General features: G+C 41.6%; 1 protein-coding gene across 1 annotated transcript in view; it reads right to left on the bottom strand.

The window, feature by feature from the left end:
• LTN1 (listerin E3 ubiquitin protein ligase 1) overlaps positions 1-21,536 on the bottom strand; it is a 174,210-nt gene that overhangs the window by 132,829 nt on the left and 19,845 nt on the right. Inside the window, exons 5-8 of the mRNA XM_077480028.1 lie at positions 11,828-11,880; positions 8,409-8,589; positions 6,693-6,866; positions 1,946-2,136 (exon numbers count right to left, since the gene is read on the bottom strand). Coding sequence (XP_077336154.1) covers positions 1,946-2,136; positions 6,693-6,866; positions 8,409-8,589; positions 11,828-11,880 — 599 coding nt within the window. The remainder of the gene's footprint in view (positions 1-1,945; positions 2,137-6,692; positions 6,867-8,408; positions 8,590-11,827; positions 11,881-21,536) is intronic.

Below are 21,536 nucleotides of genomic sequence, written 5' to 3'. Positions count from 1 at the left end.
TGTTTATAGCACAAAAAATAAAAACCGCAGACATGATCAAATACCACCAAAACAAAATCTTTATTTGTGGGAAAAAAAGAACGTTGATTTTGTTTGGGTGCAACACCGCACAACTGCGCAGATGTCCGTTAAAGCGGCGCAGTGCCGAATCGCAAAAAGTGCTCTGGTCAGGAAGAGGGCAAAATCTTTCCGGGGGGGGGGGGGTAATTATACACAATTTATATAGCGCCAACAATTTATGCAGAGCTTTACAATGTATAGGGGGGACAACACAATTACAGTACAATTCAAAAAAGGTACAGGAGAGCCCTGCTTGTAGAACTTACATTCTAAAGGGAGGGGGTGGTGGTACAAAAGGTAATAGCTGCAGAGAATGATTTGATGGGGGTGGGGATAATAACCTCAGCTCTTTTTCTTGACCTGCAGTTGCCCTTCAAACCAACATTTGACCCAAGCTTTTTTTTTTTGCATTGCAATAGACTTGTGATACTCTTTAGTATTCCTCTTCATTTTGTAGGAAAGTGATTGGAGGGACGGAGGAGCTGGGCCAGTAGTTAGACACTCACAAAAGAGGAGAGGGCTATGATTTGCATGGAGGGAGGAGACGCGTTAGGGAATAGTCTGTTCACAGTGGCACTCAACCAATCATAGAAACTGGTGCATTCTATCAATGAATACAAAGCTTCCAATGACTGGTTGAGTCAGAAAGGCGGGCTGATGATATCACAACCTCTGACTCAGTCAATCAGACCCCACTTTCTCTGAATAGCCGCTGTAATAGACTCTACTGTGTTCTGGGTACGATATGCAAAAGTTGCAGCTCAAACCTGCAACAAACAGCGTGGTATTTAGTAGCTACATACAGTTTATACAGCACATCCAGCAGCCTCACGTGTTAGTGAGGGACGTCCATAGGTTGGCCCAAATGAACTATGTAAAGTCCAACGAAAGATGGAGTTAAGCTTTAAATATTCTGTGCATTTACTTTCAATTGTTTTTATATTGATAACATGGTCATTTTAATATTAACAATCATAAAAGGTTACCATACTTAAAACAGTGAAAGCAATACATAATCTAGCATAGTGTTTCTCAAACTTTTTTTTTTCCATCTTGTGCTGCACCAAAAAGATCTAAAAATTTTCGCAGCACACCTGAAAAGATTTAACAATTTGTGGTCAGCAGAAAGTAGAATATATACAAAAGCAGCAGTCTTGTGTGATCCCCATTCCCCAATATTATATCAGCAGGAAAATATAATATATACAAAAGCAGCAGTCTTGTGTGATCATATATATATATGTATATGATCACACAAGACTGCTGCTTTTGTATATATTATATTTTCCTGCTGATATAATATTGGGGAATGGGGATCACACAAGACTGCTGCTTATATTTACTGCCAATATAATCACACACTGGTCCGTCCTCATCTCATCTCTCGTCTTACCTTCTCAGCTCCACACCGTGTGTGACAGCCAGGGACTGCGGGCTCCTCTGCTCTTGTGGGTGGGACTGGAAGAGGGAATGACGTCACATTGAGGCGCGCCATGCTCAGCACCTCATTTGCTTGGAAGCGCTTAGCACAGCATCTGTCCTGGCACACTGCTAGCAGGCAGGCCGCAGCCTAATCCTACTCGCGATACAGATTGACAGGGTCTGTCGGCGGCAAACATCAACCAATCCAATTCGCACACAGGCCAGGCAGCTCAGTGTCCATGGGAGGCCATCACACTTGCTCAGTCAGCACTATGCTGGCAGAGCCTCACGGTGTGGCAGGGGCGCAGCCACCGCCAGGCCCAGCGTACACCACAAATGATCACAAGGCACACAGTTTGAGAAACACTGATCTTGAAGATATGTGGTCTTGACAAAAGCTCTGCTCTCTGTTTATGGACATATTACATTTGATAAGCAATACAGGAGACCAGAATATACTCACCCTTGGATTAAAGACTCAAACAAAGTGTTGTAGAAGTCCAGCCGGGGGCTCGTTATGTCATAGGGGACTTTGCTGAGGAAAGGCAATAGATTGGGGAAGATAACGGTCGCCAATCCTCTGCCTCCCTCTCGGAGGACTGTCCATAACTTGGGTAGAACGCCCTTCTTTGCACTTACATAATCCCAGCATTTCTAGGAGAAAACAAACAGTCATTTAATAAGAACCTCTCACATCAAAAAATAACTTTACAAGTGGCACAATTGTGAAGTGGAAGGAAAATGATGAATGGTTTACATGTTTACAAATAAATATGTGAAAAGTGTGGGGTACATTTGTATTCAGCCCCCCTGAGTCAATACTTTGTAGAACCTCCTTTCGCTGCAATTACAGCTGCAAGTCTTTCTGGGGATGTCTCTACCAGCTTTGCACATCTAGAGAGTGACATTTTTGCCCATTCTTCTTTGCAAAATAGCTCAAGCTCTGTCAGATTGGATGGAGAGCATCTGAACAGCAATTTTCAAGTCTTGCCACAGATTCTCAATTGGATTTAGGTCTGGACTTTGACTTGGGCATTCTAACACATGAATATATTTTGATCTAAACCATTCCATTGGAGCTCTGGCTGTATGTTTAGGGTCGTTGTCCTGCTGGAAGGTGAACCTCCGCCCCAGCACTGATCAATATAATAATTAGACATGTGTACTGACAAAAAATTAGTTTGCTTTCGTTTCTTGTTTTATTTGCTTTTTATGGAAATTTGGAAATTCAAATTTCGGAACTTCGAAAATTCGTTAAAAGACAAATTCTTTTTTTTTTTTTTTTTTTTTTTATTCTTTATTTAAATTTTTCATTTAAGTTGCGTACAAAACATAATCAAGTATTATAAAAGAAAACCATAGGACCAAAATACATTCATGCCCTTAAATTTTTCACATTATCCTGGTTTTCTTTCTTTACTTCGAGTTCTTCTAAAATATCTCCCTCCCACCCCTCTCCCCACCCCTACCGACCCATTACCTCGTTAAAAATCATAGATTGTCTAAAGATTTTCCAGTATTTCCATTTCACATGGAATCTCTTTCTTTCTCTTTCTTCCTCCATTCCCAGCCCTTCAATACTATACATTTCCTCAACTTTTCCTAGCCATTCCTTTACTTTGGGTGCTTCTATTTCTTTCCATTTTTTCGGAATCAGGCTTTTTGCCACGTTTATTAATGAGCTTGTGAGGGAATTCCTATACTCCTTAATTGGGGTATCTACTGCATGGAATAGGCATAACCATGGGTTCTCAGGTAACTGTATTTTAGCTATTACTTCTATATATCTTATTATTTCTCTCCAATATTCTTTAATCTTGGGACAATCCCACCATATATGGGCCAAACTTCCCGTTTGTCCACAATTCCTCCAACATTTCCCAGATTGTCCCTCCTGGTACTTTGCCATTATATCTGGGGTCCTATACCATCTTACTAAAATTTTATAATTTGTTTCTATCATCTTACTATTTTCCGTGGATCTGTGCACCATCTTCAATATTTTTTCTATATTTTGGTTTTCACCCCGTGCTCCTATCTCTTCTTCCCATTTTTGAATGAAAGTTGGTACCTCCGCTTCACATTCCCGTCTCAAGACCTTATAAAGTTGGGCAATACCTGCCCTTGGGGATTTCCCCTCACATATCCGCTCCAAGGCAGTCAAATTTTCTCCATCTCTAAGCGGTTGTGGTAGTCTTGAGACGAAATGTCTAAGCTGCAGGTATCGCCACTCATTCAAATCCATCCAATCATTTTCTTTCTGTAATATTGCTAGTGTTTTCAATTTCCCCTCTTTAATTATGTGTCGTAATTGCATATTATCTTGTTTTATCCATTTCCCTCCTATTGTACTTTTACCAGGTGCAAAAAAATCATTATCTTTTAAATAAATTAAAGGGGAATTATATTTCCACTTATTATGTTTGTGTATTCCCTCCCATACTCTAAACACATTTTTTGTGACCAAAGGTGTTGTCTTCCCTAGTGATCTATATTTTAAAGGAGTCCAGATTTCTCTACCTAAATTTGTGCCCGATAAACTGTGTTCTATTTTTCCCCATCTTTTTTTACTTTCTAATTTTGCCCATTCCACCACCCGTGTTAACACTGCTGCTTCGTAATATTTTCTAAAGTCTGGGACATTCAGACCCCCCTCGTCTTTTCCCTTTTGCAAAGTCTTCAGTGGGGTTCTAGGTTTCTTGTTGTTCCAGATAAATTTAGAAATTAAAGAATTTATCATTTTAAAATATAGGGGGGGGATATATATTGGTAATAGCTGAAATTTATAAAGGATTTTAGGTTGAATAATCATTTTTAAGGCATTAATTCTTCCTAACCATGACAGGGGCTTTGTTCTCATTCTCCTTATTTCTTCTCTCAATTCTTCTAGAAGGGGGATATAGTTTATTAGGTACATTTTTTCTATTGATGCAGTCAGTTTAATCCCTAAATATTTAATTTCCTTTTGCCATAGAAATGGGAATTCTCTCTTAATGTCAAGTTCTTCTCTCGGATTTATATTTACGTTTAAGATTTCTGACTTGCTTGGGTTGATTTTAAAGTTAGATAATTCTCCGTATTCCTGTAAAGCCTTTAACAAGTTTGGCATGGAGATTCGTGGGCTGGATACATAAAACAGAATATCATCCGCGAATGCGGCTGTCTTATGTATTTCCCCCTCTATCTCAACCCCCTTTATATCTGGGTTTCTCCTTATCGTCTCCAGGAGTGACTCCAATGCCAGAACGAACAATAGGGGGGACAGCGGACACCCCTGTCTAGTCCCATTGTTCATTCTGAAGGCTGTTGATAGTACCCCATTAACTCTTACCACTGCCTTGGGGCTGTTATATAGTGCCTTTATCCACTTCAAAATTTTGGGACCAAACCCCATTCCCCTTAGGGTACCCATCATGAATCCCCAGTCTACTCGGTCAAAAGCTTTCTCAGCATCTATTGATAGGAGTAGACTGGGGATTCTACTCTCCTTCATCCTCTGAAGCAGTAATAATGACCTTACTCCATTATCTTTTCCTTCTCGCCCCTCAATGAATCCCACCTGATCTGCATGGACTAAGCTAGGCATTAACTTCTTTATTCTAGCGGCCAATATTTTTGCGAACAATTTAATGTCCGTATTGAGTAGTGAGATCGGTCTATAGTTTGAGCATATTGTATTCTCTTTTCCCTCTTTCAATATCGTGGAGATTGTCGCAGTGGAGGCCTCCTCGCTCAGTCCATATTTTGTACCTAGTCCATTATAATATGCACATAAAATTGGGGCTAGTATGTCTCCAAACTTTTTTAGATATTCTATTGTATAGCCATCAGGCCCTGGACTCTTTCCTCCTTTGGTCTCTTTTATTGCCTGTATTACTTCTTGGACTGAGATTGGATTCTCCAATTCCTGCGCCAATTCCCCCGGTATTTTAGGGATATTTGCTTGAAATATATAGTCTTTGATTTTTCCCCTTCTCTTCATCTCTTGCTTTTCTGTCTCTTTTTTTCTCACGGAATATAACTGCCCATAATATTCTCTAAAAACTTCTTCTATTTCCTTAGTTTTATAGACCGACTCTCCCTCTTTATTTAATATTTTCTCTATATAATTCTTCGATCTTTTTTTCCTCAATATCTTTGCTAAGATCTTACTATTTTTAATGCCGCTATAATATCTCTCTTTATTAATCCTATTATATATCGTCCTCATTTCCTGTTCCATTAATTCCCCGAGTTCCTCTCTTTTCATAGCCAGTTTATGTAATAGGTCCACTACCTGTCCACTTTCCCTGCCATTATTTCTAGACGAATTGCACGTCTAGAAATAATGTCACTGGTCCCGAAAGAGTATAATTTGAGGTCAGATTTGTCCGCCGCAATGTCAGTCCCGCTAAATAAATAAAATATTGCAGATCATCACCATTACTAGTAAAAAAAAAAAATATTATAATAATAAATAATAAACCCTAAATCTATCCCATAGTTTGAAAACGCCATAACTTTTGCGCACATCAATATACACCTACTGTGAGCCAGATATATATATATATATATATATATATTTATTTTATGTCAAAACTGATGAATACATTTTTTTATTTTTTATTTTTAGGGGATATGTATTATAGATGAAAGTAAAAGTAAAATGTTTTTTTTCCTCCAAAATTCTGTGTATTTTTTTTGTTTATAGCGCAAAAAATAAAAACCGCAGAGGTGATCAAATACCACCAAAAGAAAGCTATTTGTGGGGGGGAAAAAAAAAGGACATCAATTTTGTTTGGGTGCAATATCGCACGACCTTGCAATTGTCAGTTAAGGTGACGCAATGACGCATCGCAAAAAAAAAAAAAGAAAAAAAAATTACCTGGTCATTAAGGGGGCAAATCCTTCTGGGGCTGAAGTGGTTAAAGTTTTTGTGCCTGTAAAGGCAGGTGTCCTAATACTTTTGGTAATACAGGGTAGATATATACTCAGACAAAAAGTAACAAATAAAATGGGGTAGACTCGATGGACCACCTGGTCTTTTTTTTTTGCTGTCATTTTATGTTTCTATGTTTTTAGGGTACTAAGTTGATGGCTAATTTTGGGATGCCAGCACTCACAACTTAACACTATATGGGTTTCACCTATTTTTTTTTATGTAAGGGGTTAACAGTAGTTCTAAAGACCATGTCATATGTATTTAAAAAAAAAAAATTATAGGCAATTACCTCTATGGTGGTTACAGTGTACAAGACGGCTTCCCACAGAGTGGGACACACTACAGCATCACTGTCATCAATACTGAGCAAAACAGCCGGACACACCCGGGAAGCCTCTGTGTTTAAGAGTTCAGGGAAGTACTGGCACAGTGCAGAGATCAGTTCAAAGAAAGCCGAGCGAATCTACAAAACATAAAACAGGAATATGTACACACGTTTTTAACAAAGTTTTATTTTTAAAAAGGAAAACCAGGCCTACATCCACTACCACGGCGCTTATGGAACCTTAAACTTTAAAACAAAATATTCCCAAAATATAGCAGCCGCTTAAATTTTTAAACTGTATAAATAAAAAAATAGTTAGATGTCCACAGTCACCTCAATAGGTACACATATACACACACACACACACCATAGCAGCACTACTGTCAATTATTTTGACCAGCTTTCATACGGTATTCAAATGTGAGAAAAGATGTATGACACAGAGGGCGATAGCCAGTCCAAAAGAAAATGCAAATCATCTCTGTGTATAAATGCATTATAAATCCTGTATTGCAATTTCCACTGACACACTTTAACCCTTTCATGACTAAGCCTATTTTGACTTTGTTTACAAGTTAAAATCCATATTTTTTGCTAGAAAATTACTTGGAACCCCCAAATTATATTTTTTTTTTTTTTTAGAAGAGACTCTAGAGAGTCTCTAGCTCTGACGATCGCGGCAATACCTCACATGTGTGATTTGAACACCGTTTACATATGCGGGCGCCACTTCCGTATGCGTTTTCTCATTTTAAAATGAATACAATTGTTTAAAAAAAATATATATTTTGATCACTTTTATTGCTGTCACAAGGAATGTAAACATCTCTTGTGACAGTAATAGGTGGTGACAGGTACTCTTTTAGACCCCCGATCTCTCCTTTACACTTCAAAGTATTCAGATCGACGTTTTCGGCGATTCTGAATACTGTATTTATTTTTATTAAATCCGGCCCCATTGGCAGCCGAGTAAACGGGAAGTGACGTCATGACGTCGACTCAGTGTTTACAATTAGGAGACTGGAATGAAGCCGCTTACGGCTTCATTCCAGTCTGTCCCTAGCCGCTAGAAGCAGTGGTTTGTTGATCAGGACTCCCGATGGAACGGGAGCCCCAGTAAGAGTGGCGGGAGGGGGGGGGGGGGGAAGGGGGTGGACGTCCCTTCCCGCTCCTCTGGCATAACAGCCGAGCGGCTTTTAGCCGCATTGGTTGTTATGGCTGGAAAGCCGATCGCCCGCTCTGAAAAACCAGTACCAAGATGATGCCTGCAGCTGGTATAACCCCCGAAAGCCGAGTACGCACATCTGCGTACGCTCGGCAGGAAGGGGGTTAATAAAATCCAGCAGTATAAAATGCTACAAACTGCAGCATTACTCGCAGCACAGGATTAACATGAGACACCAATACTGAGAAGCCGGCATCCACCGCTTACTTCCAGTTGCGTCTCTTCCTGGCTGTGGAATGTGAAAACGGCACTTCCGGTCGTTTCGTCATCAGCTTTTTTCCCCTTTTTTGAGTGCATGGTGGAGACGATTTGCAGCGCTGACACTGTCCAGGAAGGAGGATGACTGTCATTTAAAAACATTCTAACGCTCCAACATATTCCAAAGATTTAGCTAGCATAAGGAAAACAAGAGGCCTTCCAAACACATCATGCAGAAAGAAGCCCTGAGGTCTTACATTTGGGGACTGGTGCTTGCTGTATTTCCAGAACTTGCTCTGTGACAGAAGGTGAGCCAACCTCTCCTGAAGGAAGCTGTTCTCTCCATTTGGCAGCATAGAAAGCAGACGTTTCAGAGCCAGCAAAGAACAGGTGACAACTCGGAAGTACTTTGATTCCCTTTCCTCTGGTGGGACCGTTCTGCAAGAGGATAAAAAAGGGGCAAGAAAAATTCACAAAATGCATAACCAAGTTCCATTATCCAAATAAAAATAAATGTTTTCAAACATTTTGTATCATGCTCCAGAAAAGCATTCAAGCACACAGTACATATGAGAGCGCTCGAAAAAAAAAAAAAAAAAAATGAAATTTCTTGCTGCTGGGGATGCCAAAAAATCTGGACTCTTAGTGCAGACTTCTTGGAAAATCAGTAAGCCAATCACACAAGCAGGAAATGATTTTTTCCACGGGCGTTCCATAGAACATCTGTGTATAGAACACCTCCATATTGCATTTTACAGTCATTTACAGAGCTGCAGATTGAAAAGAAAGGGTAATAATTTTTTTAGTAACATTACAATATGACTTGAGTCACAATTGTATATGCTAGGTGTTTTCCTTGTGCATTTTTTCCCCCATGAAAGTGGAGTTAACCTTTTAGCTTAGTTAGTGCTAACCTAGAATTCCACTTTAACAATGAGCGGTCACAGGATCCAAAAGTAAAGTAGTTTGATATTCTGGAGATCACCAACTTTTATGCAACTGCTGGCGGCTCAAGAAGTCCACCTGCCAATTTCTACTCCTGGAATGAAAACTGTTGATAGGCACGGAACATTCCTTTCTGCCCAAGTTAGGATAAGGTTCACCTCCCTCTGTGCTGCCAGACTCTTGGTGCCCCCTTGGTGATTGATGTAAGCCATAGCTGTGACATTGTCGGATTGGATCCTGACAGGACAACACTCCTATGGTATAGAGACGAGTGGGGGCCATCTTAGCCTCACTCGTCTCCATACCCAGCACAGGAAAGGACCGCCAACGGCTCCGGTAAGCGGCGTGGGGGGGGGGGGTCTGCCGCCGATAATGGTGATCTTGCGCCGAACCCGCCGCGGAGCCCACCGTTATCGTACACACAGGACCGCCTTCTGTAAAGAGGGATACCTTTGTTGTGGCAGCAGCTGCTGTCGTTACCGAGATATCCCTCATCAAAGTACCGACGTACACACACACACACACACACACACACACACACACACACCAGGAGTAGTTAAGGAAGACTTGAGAATCCAACCTAGAGTTACCAGGTAACTGGTTGTAATGCGCACACTTTGCTCCAAACGAACCACCAACTGGTCTATTAGCAATAGATCATCTAGGTACGCCAACACTGTTATGCCCTGTGCTTTTAACCTGGCTAGAGGTGGGGGCCAGAACTTTTGTGAACTTCCTGTATGCCAGTGTCCATCACCTGAAGGTGCCTATATACTTATATAGTTACTACTATGGCTCTGTGTCCCATGATGTATGATAAAGAAACAACCTAGCCCAATGATGGCAAACTTTGGCACCCCAGATGTTTTGGAACTACATTTCCCATGATGCTTAACCGCACTGCATTAGCATCACAGGAAATGTAGTTCCAAAACATCTGGGATACCAAGGTTCACCATTACTGCCCTAGCTTTTCTGGCTGCGGCCATCTTGAGTAAGGGCAAATGATTCATGTGGCATTTACTTCCTGGAATTAATTTGCCCTTATCTTTGGCAAGCATGTAGGCGAGTGTGTTTAGCTAGGATCTACCCCCTTCCCCTACCCTCCCCTCCCCTCCCCTCCTGAAGACTCCTGGGATGTATAACATCATTTGCCTAGGCAAGAAACCAGTGAAGTTCCACTTTAAAATGCACCTTCATTAAAAAAATAAAATAACAAAGTGTGCAATTATTAATATTTTGCATTGAAGTCTGCAGAGCATTGCAATGACAATCAACCCCTCAGGTCTGTACGGAGGGATGGACCTTCTGCTATTGGGATGAAGGAAGTAAACAGTGGACTACAAGTGCGATGGCATCACTGCAGCTGTGCCGGCACTCTGAGCACCTGTGTCATTGTGGCAGACGGAACTTGTAGGCTTCCTATTCAAAGATACTTGTGAATGGATGACACACACACACACACACACACACACACACACACACACGTCATAAATGGGAACAAAATTTCGGACATACGGTCACTAATAAGGATGGACCCGGCATGTTAACATCAGGCGCGATCAAAGGGTTAAGTGTGCTCCTAGGGAATGCTTTATAACTGTGGGGGATGGACTGACTGAAGGAAGAGAGACATCCGTGTTCCTGATTAGCAGGAACACAAGATCTCTCTCTGACAGATCGATGGTCTGCATTGTTTACATAGCTCTAGCAAACCATAGCTTTAGCTGCCGTTGGACCCGCTGATTGGCTCCTATCACAGGTACGTTATTTTGCACTTAAGGGCCGTTCTGGTGCAGTATATGTACATAGGGGGGTCATTAAGTGGTTAATCTCTGTGTAGGACTTAAAACCTTAGGCTGGCCATAGATGGATCGAAATTTGTCCAGTTCAGCAGGATCCATATATGGGCAGGCTTGTTGTGCTCAAGTCGGTCTATTGAAACCACCTACTGTCAGAATGCAATAGGGCAACAAAAGGGATCAGTGTTGATGGTGGAATTGAGTGATTTTCTTTCAACCCGTGGTTGTGTGAAAGGAAATTGCAAAATGTACAACTTGCTTAAAGCCTCCTTTGTGAATACATTTCATGTTGCATCCAAACAGAAGAGACAAGGTCTCTTGTCATACAAACCCAACCTGTTAGCAGTTTATACATTTTTAAATTCAATTCCACTTTAGCGCACTTCTTCAAAGTTTTCTCTCTCCTCGTCTTAAAGCAGTAGTAAACCCGCTGACACTTTTTTTTCCACACCTGTCTACACCTGACAAAAGGCATAATGAGCTAGTATGCACTAGCCCATTACGAAATGCTCACCTTAGAACGAGGCATCGATATCTCACCTGGTCCACACCGAGGGAGCTGACATGTTGCCTCGGCTTGTCTTCCAGGTATTGCAGCTCCAGTGCTATGAGTAGCTGGAGCTGCGATGTCGTCACTCCAACGCATGCGCGCGCAGGAGACTTCTTTCTGGCAAAGTCAGTCTGCTGGGTTTTCAGGGGAGAATCCCCTGTGCGCATGCACCGCTGCAGTCAGCGGCTCATTGCAGGGGGAATATCTCCTAAACCGTACAGGTTTAGGAGATTTTTTTTTCCACCTACAGGTAAGCCTTATTATAGGGTTATCTGTAGGTAAAAGTTAGTTACAATTTTAACTATACAACCGCTTTAATATTATACAAATTAACAAAAAAAGTCAGCAGAAAAAAAAAACAAATTAGAAAGACACGTACTGCGCATCACTTAGGGAGTCCGGTGTTTCTTTCAGGAGATGATCAAGTAAAACCTACATGTAGAAACAAACAAAAAACAAAAAACAGGGTTTTGAATTTTTACTTAAAAAATAAAAAAAAACAGAATATTACTTTTCTTCAAAATTTCATGCGAGTGCGATCAGCTCGAAATAAATCTTATAAATGAGGGTTCATGCTTTAAAAACACATTCTTACATATATTTTGTAATATAGGTGCATTGGACGAGCCATATTTCCTCTTTTCATTTGTAAATTCTGCTACCTTCAGAGAAGTGCTGCACAATGCCTTTTTTCCCCTTCAACCAGCAGGTTGAATTATATATATATATATATATATATATATATATATATATATATATATATATATATATATATATATATATATATATATATATATATATATATATATATATATATTTTTTTTTTTTTTTTTTTTTTTTTTTTATAAAAAGGTAAATGGAACACACACACCTGAAAAAAGTATTCATACCGCTTTAAATTTTCCACATTTTGTCATGTTACAACCAAAAACTAAAATGTACTTTATTGGGCTTTTTTGTAATAGACCAACACAAAGTGGCACATAATTAAATATGTGAAAAGTGTGGCGTGAATTTGTATTCAGCCCCTCTGAGTCAATACTTTGTAGAACCTCCTTTCACTGCAATTACAGCTGCAAGTCTTTTTTGGGGATGTTTCTACCCCCTTTGCACATCTAGAGAGTAACATTTTTTGCCCATTCTGCTTTCCAAAAATAGCTCAAGCTCTGTCAGATTGGATGGAGAGCGTCTGAACAGCAATTTTCAAATCTTGCCACAGATTCTCAATTGGATTTAGGTCTGGACTTTTACTGGGCCATTCTAATGCATGAATATGCTTCGATATATACAAACCATTCCATTGTAGCTCTGGCTGTATGTTTAGGGTCGTTGTCCTGCTGGAAGATGAACCTCTACCCTAGTCTCAAGTCTTTTGCAGACTCTAATGGCGCGTACGCATGATCAGAATTTCAGACAGCAAAAAAAAAAAAAAAAAAACAGATGAGAGCTTTTCATCAGAAAATGCGACCATGTGTATGCTCCATCGGACTTTTGTTGGCCAAATTTATGCCAGCAAAATATTGAGAGCATGTTCTCAATTTTTCAGTTGGGAAAAGTTCTGATTCGGAAATTCCGATCATCTGTATCAATTCCAACGTGCAAAATTCCTACGCATGCTCGGAAACAATTCAACGCATGCTCAGAAGCATTGAACTTAATTTTCTCGGCTCATCGTAGTGTTGTACGTCACCACGTTCTTGACAGTCGAAAGTTCAAACTTGTGTGACAGTGTGTATGCAAGCCAAGCTTGAGCGGAATTCCGTCGGAAAAACATCCAAGATTTTTCCGACGAGAATTCCGATCGTGTGTTTGGGGCATAAAAGGTTTTTTTCTAAGATTGCCCTGTATTTGGCTCCATCCATATTCCCATCAACTCTGACCAGCTTCCCTGTCCTTGCTGAAGAAAAGCATCCCCACAACATGATGCGGCCACCACCATGTTTTACGGTGGGGATGGTGTGTTCAGGGTGATGTGCAGTGCTAGTTTTCCGCCACATGTTGCTTTTAGGCAAAAAAGTAAAATTTTGGTTTCATGTGACCAGAGCACCTTCTTCCACATGTTTGCCAAGAGGAATGGGCAGCTTTACCATCTAGGAAGATAAAGGGCTTCATCCACAAATACCACAAAAGACTTCAAGCTGCCATTGATGTTAAAGGGGGCAATACACGGTATTAAGAACTGGGGTATGTAAACTTTTGACCAGGGTAATTTAGGTAGTTTGCTGCAATTATGATTTAAAAAAAAAAAAAAAAGGAGTAAAACACAGTTGATTAATAAATGGCTTCAGCCAAACACTAACCATAAGTGAAAGAATGTTTTTGTGTCATTCATATTCTCTGAAAATGGCCAAGAAACCATAAATTCTGCCAGGGTATGTAAACTTCTGAGTACAACTACACACACACACACACACACACACACACACACACACACACGGGCAGTGGGGTCCAAATTCCCAAATTTTATCAGAACATTCTTAAACAGTTCACACATACTAAATGAATTATGAAGTGACAGCCAGAACAAGTCCCATCACCTTGTAAGTGGATGAATTCAGTTAAACATTTGATGCAATGAGGTCAACAAAAAACAAAACCAAAAAGAACAAACCTGACAGAGCAAATACAAACTCTGCTTCACAGGAGAAGCTGTCAAGATGTTCTAGAACATAACATACCGAGAAGAAACCCAAACAGAGATAGGAGGAAAAAAGTTCACGTTACAGAACTTTGTGAACTTTCTTACTTTGTACCAAACAGCAGACAAAACAGTCAAAATCCAGTAACAAACCTTAAAGTGGATGTAAACCTGAATTTTATTTTTTATTTTTTTTATGTCATATGCCCCTTTCACACATGCAGACGATATGTCCGTATTTCATCCATCCGTTTGCGGATGAAATACGGACATACATGCATCCCTATGGGATAGCGGGTGTCTGCAGATGAACATCTGCAGACACCCGATATTGTAAGCCTCCGCAATTGTCCGATTCTGCAGACGGAGGAAAATCCTATTTTTCTATCTGTCTGCAGATCGGATGAACACGGACAGACGGTCTGTGCGCATCCGATCCCCATAGAGGAGAGCGGAGAGCAGACAGGGCGGTCCCTGCACAGTGTGCCGGGACCGCCCTGTTATCCGCCAGCTCAGCGGGGACAACGGAGCGATCCCCGCTGAGCAAGCGGATCATCACGGGGCGGATCATTACTGATATGGCCCCTTTCACACGGGACAGAATGTAGAGTATAAGATTTCCTATCATTTGAGCCCAGTCTTGCCACAAAGAGTTAATCCAGCTCTGAGCAATCATCTTTTATTGTTCAGTGAGATGAATCTTGACAAACAGAAAAAAACTTTGTCAAATCCTCCCCCTTGCTGTGAGTGACAGGCAATTTACATATCTCCTGCACTAGCCTAAGAGACATGCATTATTTTTTTAATTCCCTCCCACTCCTTTCTTCAGCAGCTCTGCAAGGATTGGCTGTTCCCCACCTCAGCATGATTTGGCATGCTGAAGTCATGTGGGGACTTTTCTAGGTTTTGACAGGATGTTAGTGATCATAGCAGAAGTGCAGTGTAAGAATTACACAGGAGAAAATGCATGTTGATAAGGGGAGTGTAGAGGTGGGCGGGTGTCTACTGACATCACGACTCCACCCACTGAGCCCTGGTAAAAAAAGACCCACCCACAAAATCTGCAGTTTTTCAGATCGCATAGCAGACAGAGGGGAGACATTTGACAGAGAAGTATACATGCAGGAGGAGTGTATATCCTTCTAGATAGCCTTTCTAAACTACTGCAATATTGGTTGAGAGTGGGTTTACATCCACTTTAATCACCATCAAAAGTTAGGCCACCCAAAAGAAATTCTGGATAGATGCCAGCACATACTGTACCATCTATCTATACACCTGCTGCCTATGTCTCTTGGGCTGTGTAAAATGTACACCTACATTTATAGGTCTGTCCATCCAGCCTGATATTTGCACAGCTGTGCCACATAGCATAGCACTGTCTACCAGAGGAGGGGACCTAATCTTTCTCTGGTGCAGTTTCACTGTCACTTACAGGTCTCTTCCCTCATCCCCATCTTGCGAAGCACAAAGAGCAAGCAGAACACTTATAAACTCATCTATTTGTCACTTTAATCTCTCTTATCAAGATAGGGGTGGGATCTGTGTCCCTAATGCATGTACTTCATGGTGGGTACAATAATCCTGTTTTTTTTTTCTATCCACTGAGGGACACTGGAATTCAGATAGATACGGTTAAGATTCAAAAAGCATTCTGAGGAGTGGCCAAACAGAAACAAGCCAACAAGCCCAGGAGAATCAACCCAAGAACAGTCAGAAGATACTCAACACAGAATGGAGCCCCACACCATAAACCATTCAAAGGTTTGGCAACCTGAATCATCAAGAGGTGGAATAATAACTAAAGAGGGGGTAAACAACCCACAAGCTAAACAAGGCAAGAGAACAAGCCCCTGGCACAAACAGGCACCAGACACAGGAAAAGTCTTTAAAAGAAAAGCCCAGCCAGTTGAGAAGGAAGGCCCTAAGATTTTATTCACCTGAGCCCAAAAGGATCAAGAAACAAGAACTCCATACCCTGAGACATTGTAAGGCAACCATTTTACAAGGGTGAGACTCAGCAGAGAAGCACCCCCAAAATGCCCATAACCTACAATCACAACCTGTCCAGCAGAGAACCCAGGATTCAATCCTACAAAGTAAGTATGACTGAAGCAGTAAGTGCATAGGAAACAGACCAACTAGTGTAGGCAGAAGAGGAAAGTTAGAACAGAACCATAAACTGGAGAGATTTGTTACAACCCTGATGGAGCTGAGAAAACTAGAAGCACTACCTGTCATGCAAAAGGTTGCCTCTGGGGCAAACTGTAAGAGGAGCCCTGCTGAAAATACACTATTACCAAAAATATTGTAACGCCTGTCTTTGCACGCAAAATTAACTTTAATGGCCTCCCAGTCTTAGTCTGTAGGGTTCAATATTGAGTTGGCCAACCTTTAGCAGCTATAACAGCCGCAACTCCTCTCAGGAGGCTGTCCACAAGGTTTATGAGTGTGACTATGGGTCCATAAAGACATAGACGAGCGAGTTTTGGGTGGAGGAAGTTGACTGGCCTGCACAGAGTCCTGACCTCAATGCAATTAAACACCTTTGGGGTGAATTAAAGCGGAAGCTGTGAGGCAGGCCTTTTTGTCCACATAAGTGCCTGACCTCACAAATGTGCTTTTGGAAGAATGGTCAAACATTCCCATAGACATACTTCTAAGCCGTGTGGACAGCCTTCCCAAGAGTTGAAGCTGTTATAGCTGCCAAGGGTGGGCCAACTCAATATTGAACCCTACGGACTAAGACTGGAATACCATTAAAATTCATGTGTCTGTAAAGGCAGGCATCCCAATACTTTTGGTAATATAGTGTACTGTATGTCCTGCCTAACCATTAATTCAAGAGTCATGGGGCAAAGAATGCGCAAGAGTTCCCCACGCCAACATTCACCTAAGGGAATCTGTTATAGAGACAGACACCTTGGTCTGTCACAGAGCTAGACCCACAAACCCCAAGTAACAGCCACAGCCCTGTTTGGGTGAGCCTTGACTGGGAAAAAAAAAAAAAGCTGGGGGGGTGGGGGGTTTGGGCTGGAGAGCATTAGCTGTACCACCAAAAAAAATGGTGGCATGAGAATCTGGGGCACCCTTCCCGGGGCCATCCAGTGCAAAAGTGAAGAGGTGGCAGCGAGTGAAACTTAAGCTTGAAACACCATCTCTTGCATGCAAACATCAAGTATGCTAAGATTACATGTACCCACTAAGGCCATCGGATGTCCTCCCAAATCTGGAAAGTGGAGGAGTGCCTTCACGCTGAGGAGGGCTTGTCAAATGATTTGGGAGACTTAGAATGCCAGGTCTTGGGGGCAGGGTGGGTGCAGGGCAAGGGCATAGTGAAGCTTCTGAGAAATATTAATCAGGAAGGACTGCTCTTTAGGACTATTCCACTGGGGAAGTTTCTAGGACCAGTCTGAAAGGCGCCCAAATGGGACAAAATGCCCCAGAGTCACTTCCCGGTTCACTTCAGGATGCCTGATCCAGTAGGGTCCATTTGCAATAAGATGAGAAATCAAGACTGAGAAGGTAAAGAGATCTGCAGATACACAGAGAATAATCTCGAGAGAGAAGAAAAAAAAGGGGGGGGTAATTTGTGTCTTAAATTAGCATTACTCAGAAAAAGGTATCCACCCTCCAAAAAGGACAATAGAAGAAAAGAGAATGAAGATGAGAGTTTGTAGTTCTGTCCTATGGTAGCAATGCTGCTCCTCCATAGATACAGTTCAGAGAGTGAGCAATGTCACCCTCGGACAGGAAGTGTGTACCTGGCAGGATCGGCAGATGAATATATGCAATAAAAACCCTAAAATAAAGAAAACTACTGCATCCATCATATGGAAGTACTGGGAAGCTGCAAAGTATTTTTCTTAGGTTTAGATACACTTTTCATAAAGGTTTATGGCCCCTTAAAAATATTTAAAAAAAAAAAAAGAAAAAAAGGAAAGCACAAACAAAACGAAATCCAAAATAAGTCCACAGAGGAAACGTTTCTCTTGATAGGATGTAAAGCAGATTAGTGTGCACTCCATCCAAGCATTTGATCTATAGGTGGCCAAACCTCAACAGATGTGGGGGTTAGGACCTCATGTAATAACTGGCTTAACTTAATGCCAACAAAGTATAATGTGTCGTCTGTAAAGAGATGTAGGCTGAGCAAATGAACAGATGTGTATATTATTTCATCTAAGGGTTCCTGGAAATCATAACCCAGCAGGGGTGACCACAACCGTGTTTTTCTTACAAATCATACAAACCATCCTCATATTTGTCCCCGTTGTGAACTTTTTTCCTTTTTTATCACTATACTATTACTATAAAAATAATCTTGGCATATGGCACATACTGGAGCATTCCATTGTAGAGGAACTGTGTGCCTAATGGCGTAGGTAAACCCAATCAGTAAACAAGTCACAAGGTGCATCATGTTACTGTAATTTCTCTTTTAAGATTTGAAATCTGCAGCATTTAATACAATATGTGGTGACCCTGACATTAAAGAGTCACCACATATTGTATTGAACGCCACACCACAGGTACTTCCTGCTAGGATGACAAATATTAGTCCCCAACTTCCATTCGTGCTCCTGTGTTGTCACTCTGTCACACGGGCTTCGGATAGAGACTACAAGTGGCAGCTTCAACACACAATACACAGGGATGGTCTACTGTTGTTTACTCTTGTTCTGCCTTATGAAGTGCTATGCACCCATCACTGGGGTGTATGTAGCCCGGAAGTGGCTTCAAAGGGGCTGAAGGAGATCAGCAGAATTAAGATGATCACATGAAAAGAGGAAATTAATAATAAGTTTTCCTTTATGAAACAAATTCATGTCATTCAGTTATGGTTTACATCCTCGTTAGTCAACAAAGGCTTCTATCAGGCCCTGAGACAGGTACAAACTGTATGAAGGCAGGTACACATACTCCACCAGAAGTGGCACCATTCAAGCAAAGAAAAATGTAAAAAGTAAGAACAGGCAGCGACATGTTATACATAGTTACATTGGTTCAGCTTGGACCAATGTAACCATGTATATATCATGCCTGGCTGATAGCCCTGGAATCTGGAATTCGTGATCTCCAGTCATGCAGAGTAGCTGGCCTGATGCATTGTGAATAGAGGAGGTTGGCTGTACAGCATAGGCACTAGTTGTCGAATATTTGCACCTCCTGAATGAATGCAAAGCGTTCTCTGATTGGATAAGGCAGAGAGTGTTATGTCACTGCCCCACCTCTCCATTTCATCCAGAGAATGCTCTGCAAGTCATTCTTTGAATGGCGCCCAGGCCAAGCCGCTATTCACCATACAGGAGAGCAGCTGCTCCACATGGGACCCGGAAGCAAGTGGAGATCACTGGAATAGCAGCATCTATTTCCAGTGATTTCCAGCTTCCAGGGGCATTGGCCAGGTATGATATACACACTTTACATAGTTACACTGGGACAAGTTGTAACTAAGTAGAACATGCCAATGCCTGAAATTATTATTTAACCTGATGGAGGCCAATAACTATCCGATAATTTCCCTTTAGGCCAAGTTCACATATGTACGACTTGGATGCGGGTTTTGAGTTTGGTTCCCTTTTAAGCCACATCCAAATTTTAAAATATAGTCAAAGGCTTTCCTGCCAGGATCAATAAGACATTTGGTTCTCTCTGGACAATGCACTGAAATGGTCATATTTTCAATGCCCCAGGTGGGGGATCCTCTCTCTGCACCTGCTGTCCCAGAAGCAGAAAATGAAAGAAACAATCCACACCTTGAGAACATCAGATTGGTATGGAGTTTGATGCCGACGTCACTGTCCTGGGTTGGCAGCGGCTTATAATGCGAGTGCTTTTGCTTGATATTGTATGCATGGTTTTTAAAATTATTTAAATAAAATACTGAACTATTGGAGATCATCTTTGCCTCTTAGCAAGCTTTATTTGCCCTAGTTTGAGTCCATCCAAAGTAGCCATTGAATGCAGTGCATTAAGATCTGTTGCCCGTATTCCAGGGAGATCTGACATGTTTCACAGGCGTTTCTGGCGTTTGTAATGGTAGCTTTCTGTGTTGGTGAGTTTTGATTTCACAAGGAGATGTTGGCTGGTTCTCTGAGCACCTTAGAAGAGTGAATACACACTACTGGCAATACTTTGCCATAATAGCTTCAAGGGCCAAACGCAGGTTCATGCTACCCTCTGAACCCATTTACTCTTCTTGTTACTAGATACTCTTTTTTCTTCCTCCTTTAAATACACCTATACATCCACTCTGAGCTAGTTTAATTTCTGAAACTATCTCCTGCCCCCTCTATCTTATCTCCCTACCTCTTCCCGGGTGGATTCCCTACCCTGGGATGGACACAATTAAGATTATTTCGCTCAATGCCAAGGGCCTAAACATCACCGAAAAGAGACGCATGCTTTTGCAGGATCTGAAAATGCGCACATTCAGATGTGGCGTTCATGCAAGAAAACGCACTTTAGCGACGATAAACTACCCATCTTAAAAAAAAAAAAAAATTGCCTACCATGCTACTAATTCTCAGGCCAAATCCAAAGGCATATCCGTAATACTATCCAACCGTCCTCCTTGGACTTCCCAAGACACCCTAGCGGACCCATCAGGACTCTATGTTTGTCAAAGGGTTGTTGGGGGGGGGGGGGGGGGGACGTTAAAATGACATTTAACTTCCCCCAACTATACCCCTAACAACTGCCAAGACCTTTTTCTCACCCGCACAATAGACTTGCTTATGAAATTCTCCACAAGTCAGTTGATCTTAGTTGGAGACTTCAATGTTCCCTTACTTCAACGTTGATACCTCATCCAGCTTGTCCTCCGTTACTCCTGGAATACGCAAACGCGTGGCACAATCCCTTCACAAGGCCAATCTAGTTGATGTCTGGCGATTACTACACCTTTTACTCCTTCCCTCACGAAATCTACACACACATAGGCTATTTCCTGATTCCGCACGGATATCCACAGGCGGTGCAAAGCTTGGCGATTGGTATGAGAACATGGTCAGACCATGTGCTGATGGAGCTGTTGTACAAAATCTCAGAGCTCACCTCTTCAAGATCCAGAGTCTGGAAATTGAACGAAAGTCTCTTACAGATGCCCGAGGTGATGGAAGATATCCAAAAGGAAACCGAGTCAATACTTTCAGATCAACAAACAACCAGATTGTGACGTGGGGATTTTATAGGAGGCCCACAAAGCAGTTATCAAAGGCGCTTTCATTAAACACGGCTCGCGGCTCAAACGCCAACGTACAGAGAAACTTTTATCCCTCCTCCAAGACATACATAATCTAGAGGCCCAACATAAACATGCCTCAACTCAGACACTTGAACAGGATCTTTTTTTACCCTCAGCAAACAAAGCCATGGACTTCAGATATCAAGCCAAGGCAGCCATACAAAAGGGGCAGAAGACTCAGCTATGAGTCGGGCGATAAAT

Source organism: Lithobates pipiens, unplaced genomic scaffold (assembly GCF_037356315.1).
Source record: "Lithobates pipiens isolate NorthernLeopardFrog02 unplaced genomic scaffold, aLitPip1_a1.2 Scaffold_16, whole genome shotgun sequence".
Taxonomy (NCBI): domain Eukaryota; kingdom Metazoa; phylum Chordata; class Amphibia; order Anura; family Ranidae; genus Lithobates; species Lithobates pipiens.
Note: the sequence above shows the minus strand (reverse complement) of the source record. Positions and strands in the feature narration are given on the sequence as shown.